This window comes from Tiliqua scincoides, chromosome 4 (assembly GCF_035046505.1).
Source record: "Tiliqua scincoides isolate rTilSci1 chromosome 4, rTilSci1.hap2, whole genome shotgun sequence".
NCBI lineage: Eukaryota > Metazoa > Chordata > Lepidosauria > Squamata > Scincidae > Tiliqua > Tiliqua scincoides.
The window spans coordinates 138,697,304-138,709,632 of record NC_089824.1 but is presented as its reverse complement, the minus strand read 5'-3'; the positions used below and the strand labels follow the sequence as shown (position 1 = coordinate 138,709,632).

The window sequence follows — 12,329 nt, the reverse complement described above, 5'->3', positions numbered from 1 at the left end:
CGCAGCTCCATTTTGCTCAAATTTGTGCCACCTCATCAGGTGGCGCAGATCCAAGTAGACCCATTGGGGACGATGCAGCACAACTGCTGCCCTTACAGCAGTAACATCTCAGCAATGTGCAGTCACCGAGAGCCTGAGGGCCAGATAAAAAGCATCCTGGGCCTCATGTTTGACACCCCTGGATTGGACTGTCTTTTAATTCTTCCCCTAAGCCTCAGCACTCTGGCACTGTAGTTAAAAGCCAAGTTAAGCCTTGACAAAAACCAAGTGATTGCCCAATCCTTTCTTCCTACTTTTTTCTCCCTCTTCTGAAACAGAGCTGTTTCTCTTCTACTCTTCCACCCCCCCCCCAAAAGGAAACTTTCCCGCACTGCTGGAGTTTTCAATTCATCCATGACTTGCTGACTGCTCCAGTTTGTGGCAAAGTAGGCAATTGGAATTCTTTACTAGTCAGCAGCACTGCTGATGCACGCTTTGGGGATGTATTTCTCATGGAGAAATGAATTCAACAAAGAACTAGATTCATGCTCAGGACCCACGTGAAATGCTTCAGTTTGTGGCTGTATCATTTCCTTTCAGACCATGGTCTGGGACTCATGAGTAGCAACATATTTTGTTCAACCTCCAATTGCAATGCTTAATTCAAACCATCACACTCCGTTCAAAACAATTCAAAATATTCCATTCAAATCAACAGAACCAGGGGACGTCCACTGAAATTGAGAGGTAGGGGGGTTAGAGCTCAAAAAAGAAAGTATTTCTTCTACCAGTGTCGTATTGATTTGTGGAACCCTTTGCCACAGGATGTGGTGATGTCACTTGGTCTAGTTGCCTTTAAAAGAGGATATGACAGATTTATGGAAGAAATGTCCATCACCGGTTACAAGCCATGATGGGTATGCGGAACCTCCTGGTTTTACAGGAAGGCTCTCTCTGAATGCCTGATGTAAGGAAGTCTCAACAGGATACAGATGCCCTGTTGTGTTGTGGGTTCCCTGAGGCATCTGGTGGACCGCTGTGAGATACAGGAGGCTGGACTAGATGGGCCTTTTGCATGGTCCAGCAGGGCTCTTCCTATGTTCTAACCTAAAAGCTTTCAAAGAAGCTTGAAGAAAAACACTAAGTAGGTTGTAATCAAAACTCACAAGTGCTTTAAACATAACAGGCAATCTCAAAAAGGGCGGTCAGCTCTTTTCCATTACTATTCCATTACATTCCAGAATGCTGACCTATATTACACCTAAACGCAAATCAAATCCATTATAGGCTTCTTTTCTGAGGACTTGGAGAATATATATAGTATATACGTATAAAAATGAAATATCCTAGATGAATGCTGTTTCAATGCCATGACCATTCTTTTATGTATCCAAGATTGATCTGTGTGAACCACAGAATGTATTTCCAGCCTCAAAAATGCAAAATGTAAGAACAGACATTTACTACTGGGGAGAAAAAACACTCACACTTGTACTACTGGTTGAAACGCACAGGCATAGTAAGAACATGCCAGAAGCTTGAACAGGTACTGTTTCTACACTCACTTTTCTCCTTACTGTGGCCAAGGAGTCAATAAGGAGGATGGCACTACGAATGAAGTAGCAGCCAAAAGAGGAATGTCAGCATTGAGCAAATCAATGATCCCCTACCTAGGAGCAATGCAAAGAACAGGATATGCCCCATTATAAGAACATCTTGTTCAATTCAGCAGATGCCATGTGAGAAAGAAGATCTATACACTTTATGACACATCCTCAGCACCAACTTCCAAATCTGCCTGAAGAGTAAAAACCATACCCTAGCAAATGACAAACCTGTTCAAAGGCCTGTCCAATTTTAAACAAAGAGGTTGATTATTTGTAAAGCACTACAGCATTTTAACTTACTTTTTCAGTGTTTCCACCTGAACTTCTAACCTGGTTTTTTCATCTACCACCATCTCATGACGACTTTTCCAGATGTTAGACGCTGAAAGTGCCTCAGACAATTGGATTTCCTGGAGAATGTACAAAATACAGACTATGTAATATAAGAATTCATTTATAATTCTGCCCAATTCCCTAAATGCAGGAGGTATGTTCATTCAAAGCAGCTTTCAAGTACAGTGCAAAAGGATAGAGCAATATAAACTTAAGCTTGAAATTGCAACATAAAGACACAACTAAAAATGGTGTTCCTTACCCCTAATAACAGTTCTTTGAGTGGTCATCAGTGCAGACAACACATAGTGATGTTTTGCACGCTGGGAGCTTCCAGAGCTTTGTTGAGCATCATGGCCTTGCTCTCAAAAGTCATGTATCCCAAGGGGAGGAAGGAAGGAAGGCAGGAAGCCCTCAGTTTCTTTGTGGCCATCTGAGCAAACCGTATCAGTTGTAGCGATATCCCACAGTTAGAAACAGAAGTGATGGGGTTGACTATTCTCCAGTTATTGTCCAACAGTTTATTCCAAAATGGAGCTGCTCTTTCCCAAAGACTACTTTGGTACTTTGCCATGAAAGAAAAGAGGTTGGCTATTTTTATATTCATGGCACCAGCCATATAGAATGTTCCTGTCATTACAATCAACTTCCTGCCTTCAGGGTATATGGGAGCTGAATGGTTTTTCTTCGTGCTGGCTGAGATGTGCTCTGAGGGAGTCTGGTTTTGGATGGTTGAAAAGAAAAAGAACAAAACACTCTCCTCTTGCAATCTGTACATCTGTTCTCCACAACGTGGATAGTATCAATGATGATTTCTCTCAGCTTTCACTGCTTTAAGGAGAACATACGTCAGCTTGCAGAGTTGTTACACTGGGTCACAGATGGTGATGCTTCATGTACAATGTGGAGGCCATTCCAAGGTGTTCTCCTTGTACAATTTCAGGCGTTCTCTGATAGAAACCAATTTCCTGTTCTCTGATGGTACAGCAGAAGTTATCTGCAAGAGGGATCTGGAGGCCTTAGGAGTGGACCTCAACAGGTGGGAAACCCTGGCCTCTGAGCGGCATGTTTGGAGGCAGGCTGTGCAGCATGGCCTTTCCCAGTTTGAAGAGGCACTTGGCCAACAGACTGAGGCAAAGAGGCAAAGAAGGAAGGCCCATAGCCAGGGAGACAGACCAGGGACAGACTGCACTTGCTCCCGGTGTGGAAGGGATTGTCGCTCCTGAATCGGCCTTTTCAGCCATGCTAGACGCTGTGCCAGAACCACCATTCAGAGCGCGATACCATAGTCTCTCGAGACTGAAGGTTGCCAACTACTATGACAGAGGTAGATGCCTCCAACTCCAAACCTGGTTCTGCAGCCAACTCCAAAGAAGTACAGGCAAAAGGAGGTGCTAGTATCACTGGGGACATTGATGTTGGAACCAAGGAAACCACCAATCCCCAAGTTGGTGGGGCTACTGTTGACGTCAATATTGCAAGGGGTGGAATTGCAATCAGCACTACAGTTGACGCCGAGACTTGAGTTGTCATTGAGGTGGAAACCATGTGAAACTAGACAGCCATCTCCGTAGTTGAGATAGCCACTGTAGCCATGCTGGTTCTCTTGGCCCATGTGCAGCCATTCAAGAATGACGAGCCACAGCAGTAGTGATGACCCCTGTCCTGGTTGATGGTGAATGTCTATGATGGTGATATGGGTATGGGGAATGCAGATTTTCAGAATAACTGGGAAATAAATTGCAGTCTGAATGAAGCACATGGGCTCTGGCACATCCATCAGTGTGGATACGTAGACCTGGTGGTTCCCCGAGACTTTGAGGCTAGTTATTTTCCCAGGTGTGGGCAATATCAGCTTGCAGGGGAGGATGAATGTCTTGATTTTTCTACAATCTCCCCCTCCGAGATGATGTGGATCATGAGTATGCCCAATCTTAGGGAGGAATCCAGCAATGGCATTTTCAGAACTGATCTTAGTGGCGAATAAGATAGTTGTAGGGCCTGGACCCAACAAGATGGTCTCTCAGCCTTTGTCAACATTGATGTGTGTGACACCATTGTGGAAGGTATTGACATTGGGGCTCCAGAAGGCTTTCCTGTAACTCTGCACACAATGAGGCAGGGTTAACTAACCAACTAACGACTAAAAAAAGATTTGTGTAAGTAAAATAAACTACTAATAAGAAGAGATAGAACAAAAGATAAATTGAGGCAAAAGTCTGTTATTTCTTCTCTCAGGAACAAATGACAAAGTGAAGCATGTCTCAGGATGCTGCTTCATTTGTAGTCAAAAGAAGAACTGAAGGACTGGGTGTTCTTCCTGCAGTTGAGGCATAGAGGTGTGCATGGGATTACATCAGTTTAAGAGCAAGGATGGAATGTATCACAAAGCTCTGGAAGCTTCTGAGGTCAGCTTTCCGCATGTGCAGAACTCTACTACATCTGACTACAGAGAACATGAAGAAGAACTTGAAAAGCTGTAACACAGTACAGTCAGCTGGGACCCAAGTAGTCTTATTTACCTCTCAGTAGAATTTTTTAACCAATGGGCAGCCCAATCCTATAGTTGCCAAGTGCCAGCGCTACAGCGGCAACACTGGGTGTCATAAAAGAACTTTTCGGCACCCTGGGAGTAAGTGGTGCCAGTGAGAAGGCTACACTGTTCCATGGGTGCCACATCCTGTCCAACAGCTGCCAGAGCAGGTAAGTGTTGCACCATGTGGCAGGAAGAAGGATTTCCAGAGGCAGGGAGGGGATGTTTTGGGATGGGGGAAATTCAAGCCTGGGAGGAGTGTGGGGACAGTGGTGCATGCTTCCACTGCATCCTAACTCCCATCCCAGACCTAAGAGCCCTACATGGGGCTTCTTGGTTCTGTGCCAGCAACTTAACTGGCATGGATCCAAGTAGCCCTACTGCACAGGCTGGGAATTGAGATGGGGTAAGGGGGTAAGAAAACATTGTTCTGAGTGGACCTCCTACCTGTATAAATCCAATGCTCAAAATAATGTGGGCCCAGCAGCCTTGCTATGTCAGCATTAGATACGATTGGGTCATAAGAACATATTTCAGCAGGAGGTATTTTAAGGTCCTTTACAGACATTTTTTTATGTGACTGACAAGGACATCCTCTGATTAAAGAGGATAATCCAGATCACTTCTGTGCCATTTGTTTGACACTTACAGACAGAGATAAGTAGTTGTTGCTCAGAGAATATGGTTCTCCCTTCAGTAAGCACATCAAATGTACAGTACCAGATTGGTTGGTCCCCATGACATCACTGACATCAATGATTACAAGAAACACAGTGACCTCACCATAGAGACTCTCAACCAGTTGTTCTAAAGCCAGGTAAAATATTAACGGAGTTCACTGGTTAGTTTGCTTGCTGGAGGGGGGGATATCAAAAATATGCCAAGTGGAATGCTTAGAAAAGTTTTTTTTCTTTTTGTAAACTGTCAATCTGATGTTTCTTAAACAATGTGAAAAATTTAGCTAATCAAAAAAATCGCTATAAATCTTACTGTTTCAAACCACAGAATAGAACAAAACCTCCAAAAAACTATGATCCACATAGATCATAGAGAAATATGAAAATCTGTCACAAGTCAACTCACTCTGAGGAAACACAAAGCAGTTCAGAAAAGTCTGGAAGCAATTTACATATATAATAGACAAGTAAAGTTCATGACAAGAGCCTGTAGTACAGCACCTAACTTCTAAAGATTTGTTTCAGAAATGAAATGCTTGTAGGAAAGCAAACTGTCAGTGGTTCAGAAATGCTGAAAGATACAGAAGTTCTCTAATGGGTCACTTTATTTGAATAGTTGCTAACAGATTCTTCTCTTCCTGCAATTATATGGCTGGCAAGAACACATAGTTTTACAAGCCATTCTGAGGCATGCCTATAAACTTTACAAACAAACAAAAATCAAATGGCTTGTAAATTAAATACTCCAAAATAATTTAGGATCTATTTCTATATTAATGGAAGAAAAATCACATGGGTATGCCTCAAGTTACATGTCGTGCAATCTAATCTTCAAGGGCCAATTTTTGGGCTAGAACTCGGCTTTGAGATTTTTGTTCCCCAAATCTCTGAAAGTGGACCAAGGTACAACTGTAGAAGCAAATCATGGATACAATTATAATCTCAGTACAAACAACACATTAAAGAAATCAGGATTTCTTACCCACATTTTTGAAAATGCTGTATAATATACTGTTAAGAGATGGAAAAAAAATAAATATGCTTCAAGGATGGATTATCCACCCATATCTCCATAAGGCAGGCAGGTTACCTGCTGTACTTCAATATACTCTACTTTCAGAAACTTCAGAGTGATTTATAAGGAGCTCTCAGCGATCTCCCATCCAGACACCAGCCAGAAACACATCTGCTGAGCTTTCATGGTTCTATAGAATTAGGCGGTCCCTCTCAGGTCTTTAGCCCAGGTGTTCTGTGGAAGTTCTCACTGCTTTGGATTGAATACGGGACTTCATACCTCACCTATTGTAGACTCTGGCTAGACTAGTTAGTCTTTGCGAAGGGCATGATTTCTCCTAGCTAACTGAAAGGTCAGTTCAGAAAAGTACTTTCTGCGGGGCCAAATTAATTAAAGCAGTCCACCTTTTCAAACAGTTTGCTTCTTCACCACCAAGACCGCAACATACATACTCAAATAAAGTCACACACATGTATGTTATTTACTAAATTCATATACAGTATTATTTGGCAAACTTATTAACGTGGCCATACAAGAAATTAAATTCCCGATTTCTTCTTTCCAGTTGGTTATAGCATTCTTTAGAGAGAGTCACATTTGATTGCCTTCATTCTACTTGAAACAATGACTTCTTACACAGTCACTCACCTTTTCCCTAATTTTCAAAGTTGTGGTTTCCACAGCTGCTCCCAAACGTTCAGCTCTTTGTTTCTGGACGCTCGCTGCTCTCTTCAGCGCATTCTTCCTCTCCTCTTTTCTTTCCTTTTCAGTCAAAATCTGCTGCTTACATTCTGCAATTTGAAGCTTCCATTCAGCAATTTTCTTTTCTATGCTCTGCAAAAAAATGAATCAGACAACTTCTTGTATATTCTGAATGCAAGAGGCTCAAGGTGGAAGATACCCTTTAGGGTATATGTGACAGTGCCTATATACTACCAAGACTTTCATCCGGAACAGGCCTGAACAAACAAAAAATATACTTAACAGAGAATGCTGAGTTTGTTGGAACTATTTAATTTCTAATACAGTTCAATACATTCCAGCTTGTGCAGCCTTAGGGTACGGCCAAGATTCTTAAGAGAGTTAGATCATCCAACTGTGCTCTTGGTCTTTGCCCATCTTGGCTAAAAAAGATGCCAAGGGGGGGGGGGGGGAGAGATGGCCAAATGGGTAAAGGTGATAATGAAGGCTTGACTAAGAGAGGGGAAGGTAGCAGAAATTCTCAGAGAGAGACTGACAAAGTTGCTGTTGAAGAAGCCCTGCCTCCATCTCTGACCTGAACTTTAGGCTGGTATCTAATCTCTCTTTTGGCGCCAAGTGATTGAATGTGTGGTGGTGTCTTAGCTTCAGAGATATTTGGATGAAACAGATTTATCTTAATCTATTGCCTGGAAGCTGTCAGCGTCTCAGCAGCATTCAGCTTGAGAGCTACAAATTTCATATGCTTGTTCGACAAAGTTTAGGTTTGTTAGCAAATTGAAGAAGTTATTCATAGGTTAAGAATACAGCTGTTATTTCCCCGGTCACCACAAGATGTCATTATTATAGCACTGTAATTTTTGTAGCAAAAGTGAAAGCAAAAGTAAAAGTTCTAGTAAAAGTTCTGTATAAGTGTAAGAAAGCGATTCAATTTGTCAACCCTCTAAATCAGTGGTTCCCAAACTTTTTAGCACTAGGACCCACTTTTTAAAATGACACTTAGTGGGAACCCACCTAACTTTACAAGATTAAAAAAGTTTCATTTTACCAGCCACTCAAGCCTCTATTTTTATCCCTTTTACTATGGTGGTAATGGGGACTGCCTTCTGGTTCACCTGTTGAATGCCGTGTTCATGGGATTGGGACCACCCTGGTGGTCTTGTATTTCCTTTTGCCTGGCTTTCAATAAAAGCCAAGGCACATTCACCTACTCATCAGTAAACATGCACGTGTGGCTCAGCTTTGTTTTCCATAGGGCTCAATTTGTTGAGGCCTGTATTCATGAGATCAGGACCATTATGGTGGTGTTATGTTCCTCGCAGCCTGTCCTTCAAAGTGGACCAAGGCACGCTCAACTACTCATGAGTAAACATGCAATGCTGCTCCTTTGAGCTTCCATAAGGCTCAAAACATTTTCCTTGCCAACTATCAGCTTGTCAGTTTTGCAACCCACCAAAAATTGGGTTGCAACACATCTGTGGGTCCTGACCCAGTTTGGTAACCATTGCTCTAAATATAAAAGAAGACAATGCGAAAAGTTGGTTGAAAACAGAGTATGGAGGAAAAAATTCTCATGCTCAGATTCATAATTTTGAGATGCCCAGTTCCTTTATGAAAAGAATTCCCTGTATCATACTGAAATAGAATTTTAACCCACTGTTTGGCAGCAAGCCTAACACAATTTCTTTTATGCTACCACTGCACTGCTTAAAACCAGTGTTGGAATAACCCAAGATTATGATCCAAGGAAACTGCTCTTTGATAAGTCCACATGCAAAGCATTGTTCACCCCGAGCATTTACGCACATAGCTGTGCCCTATACACGTTATACAGAGTTAAGGCCCAAACCTATACTACTTGAGTGCTGGTGCTGAGCTCCAGCGCCGCGTGTTGCAAGCGTGCTATGAGGCATGTCTGTGGCACCTGGGGAGGAGGGGCCACTGGCACTGGGCCAGTGCCAAGTGGAGATGCTGCAGAAGTGCCCAAAGGTAAGTTGCACCACGGGAGGGCAGTGCGGTTCTTCGAGGGGGAGAAAAGACGTTCCGGGGCAGAGGGAAGGGCAGGGGAGCGACCAGCAGCTCTTCAATTTAGATTTGGAAGTAGTCCAGATGACTTTGGCCAATATACAGTAACGTATTGCACTGAGTTAAAACCCACCTGCACAATATGAAACACATTGCTTTCTGTACTATTGAACTGATTGTGGTCAACAGGGCTACATTTCATGCCATTTTCACAGATGAACATGTATTCAGAGCAGTCAAGCTTGTCCAGAGTTCAGAAAACAATCATGAATTTATATTTAAAATATTTAATAAATGAATATTTTTATTAGCTTTTGAGCTTTTCCTTGTGATGTCAAAGCAGGGGTCTTGGCTTACCCCAAGAGACAATGTATAAGTACCATACAGCTAATAACAACAATGCTGTAGGTTTATACCATAGTCTTTCGAGACTGAAGGTTGCCAACCAACTAAAAGAGGTACTGCTAGATAGTATATGTTCTAAAATGGGGGGATAGTTATTATTGTCTCTTCTTTGTCCCAAAAGTCCCTAGTGCAGCTTGAGATCAATGTCTAAGCACCTAGTGAGGCTAATCAACTTGAGTTAGCATAATCTGTCCAATACCCTGGTCCTAACCCTGTTACAAACTGTAGATTTTCAGGGCTATTACACCATGCTAACCTCCCCCCACCTTTTTTTGCTTTGTGTAACATCCAATAGCTTTTGGAAAATTTGAAAGCTTGCTTAAGACTTTGGAAAACTAAAGAGCCTGCTTAAGTTTTTGTGCTATTGTGGTTGGTCCTAATAGAGTCATTATGAGATTGTGGCTTTTAAATTCAGCAATAGTTGTCTGACCCCAGTTCCCCCAATACATTCCTGAATAGTTAGCCAAGTGAAGAAAATCTTAACCTGCAACTTTGTTCGCAGCTGGTTATTCTCAGTCTCCTTCTTCTCTATCTGGCATTGCAGGTGAGTTTGTACTGACTGTATTGAATCAGACTGGTCTGATGCTTTTAATAGATTGGTCTAAAATATAAAAGAAAAGCACAAATCTATTGTCAACTACACTTTGCTGGATCTAGAATGAACATTCATACTAGAAAAATACAATTGCTTAATCAATTAAACACACTAAACTGCTTGTAGTACCCACCTGAGGATCACTGAAGCAATGCTTTCCCCATTGTAAGAAAGTGTACATGTGCAAGTTTTTTTAAAAATCTGGGTAAAGTAGAGGTCTGGAAATCCACAATGCAGGTGCTGAACTATCCAACCTGCTCTGAATGGGGTTGTACTCCTTTTGCAGGAACAGGTGTGCAGTTTTGGCATCCTCTTTGATTCACAGGTGCTCCTAGGTGGCAGCAGTGGACAGAGGGACTTTTGCTCAGCTTTGGCTGGTACACCAGTTGCAGCCATACTGAAGTCAGTCAGACCTGAGCAGAGTGGCCCATGCTTTGGTGACAACCGGTCTTGATTACTGTAACAAACTTCACAAGGAGTTGTCCTTGAAAACAGTCTGGAAACTGTAATTAGTACTGAATGGTGCAGCCCACGTGATTACTGGGTCTTGGCAGTTCAGCTTTTTAGGACTGCTGCTCAGTGGCTACACTGACTTTTGATTCATTTCCAGGCCCAATTTAAGGCACTGGTTTTGACCTTTATGGCCCTTTATGGCTTGGGACCAGGGTGCCTTAGGAACTGCCTCCTTCCATATATTCCTAGCCCCCCCAACCCTCCCCCCAACCTTCAGAAAGGGCCCGTTTGCATGTACTGCCAACTTTGGAGGTGGGGGGGGGCAGATTGGGCCTTTTCTGTGGCACTGTCACAGTTAGGGAACTCCCATCCTTGTGATGGCTTAAGCCATTTCTGCCCAATGTTGCATATACGCAACAGGGAACAAATGTGTACCCCTTTGGGCTTGGCAGAAATGGATTAAGAACTGCCCCTTCCTTGCTGTTCTGGTAGGGGTTAAAAACATTTTTATTTAGGTTGGTGTTCACAATATAGGTTGGGAGGAGTGTATGGTATGATTATGTGCTTTTTGTTTATGTTTTATCACTGCTTCATTACCACCTTTATTGCTTCCTTCTACTGTTACCTTTTTGCCACTATATTGCTATTTTCTGTTGTTCATTATGTATTGCTATGCTGGTTTGTGTGTTGCGTCTTATGTGTTTTGTGTCACGCTTTTATTATTATTTTGCTGCTGCTTTTTGACGACTTTTCTGCTGTTCTATTGTTTTTTTCATGGGTAGGGGTTTCTTTATTGTTACAGATTGTTTTAATGATTAATTTATAACATGTCGTTATAATGATTTTTTTATATTTATATTTTTGTTAACTGCCTTTGGGCGACCACCTCATGGAAAAAGGTGCATACAGATGCATTAAATAAACACATTTAGTGCATGTGAAATCAAAGTTCTGCATGTAAAATCAAAGTTATTCTTTAAATAAGAAAATTCATTTGTGGATAACAGTTATAAGGATATGGTAAAAAATAAACTTACTTTCTCTTGCTGAAGTTGAGCAGAAAGTTGTAAGATGTGCCTCTCTTTTTGAAGCACTTCACTTTTGAGACCCTTCAACAACAACAGCAATAAAAAATATGAGAAGGAGAAAGTAGAACCTTGATTGAAACTGTGTAGAAATTATATCCTGGTTTTAATTTACTACCTTTTGGGTGCTGAAGGGTGCAAAATATTGGTTTATTTACTCAATGTATACTTCACTTTTCATAAAAGTTTACAAAATTCAAAACATACAACAACAGCATAACAATACAAACTACAAACTCTAAGAACACAACACACACAAGTGACAACACCATAAAGAAAGACAGTGCATGTAGGAAACAACCTGAAGGCCTGATTGAAGCAATACACTCATCCGATGGCAAGGAGATAATTCATGGGGTATTAGGATATATTTAGGTGCATTATAATGTAAGATTCCTTTTCTGCTCCACCTCAATTCTCCATGACTCATGTCCATGAAGAAATGATTGTGTGGCATTCATCTTGTTTAGACTTGGTCTAAGACTCAGGCAAACATACCTAAGAACATATGAATGATTCACCCAATCTCCAGGAATCTTTGCCTTTCCTAAAAGCATTGGCATAAAAGCCGTGATCAAGAAACTGTGCATGCATTCTTACATGTATTCAACTCTGTCACTCATTGTTAATATGTGTGGTTGCCCATTGAAGGTTAGCATCACCATCACACGTATGCCATTTCTGGGCCTGTTAACACCTGAGCCACCCAAGGGCAGAACACCATTTGGAGCTGCTATGGAGAAGCAGAGACAGTATCCAAGGTCTATGTTTACGTCTGTAACCAGCAAAGTCTTGCCCCTCCAAACTTTAATCTGCTTCCACATTCTCCTGACAGCCATATTCAGAAGGAAGTGAAAAACAGCTTTTTAGAGAAAGACGCCAGATGGGAGTTGGTCATCTTATTTGGAAGAGCCTTCAGTAAA

At 41.8% G+C, this 12,329-nt stretch overlaps 1 protein-coding gene across 5 annotated transcripts in view; it reads right to left on the bottom strand.

The window, feature by feature from the left end:
* The window catches only part of ODF2L (outer dense fiber of sperm tails 2 like), a 47,255-nt gene that overhangs the window by 17,699 nt on the left and 17,227 nt on the right, over positions 1-12,329 (bottom strand). For all 5 annotated transcript variants that reach the window (XM_066622756.1, XM_066622760.1, XM_066622757.1 and 2 more), the window contains 4 exons: positions 11,359-11,430; positions 9,758-9,874; positions 6,793-6,978; positions 1,887-1,996 (listed from right to left, as the gene is read on the bottom strand). In XM_066622756.1, coding sequence (XP_066478853.1) covers positions 1,887-1,996; positions 6,793-6,978; positions 9,758-9,874; positions 11,359-11,430 — 485 coding nt within the window. The remainder of the gene's footprint in view (positions 1-1,886; positions 1,997-6,792; positions 6,979-9,757; positions 9,875-11,358; positions 11,431-12,329) is intronic.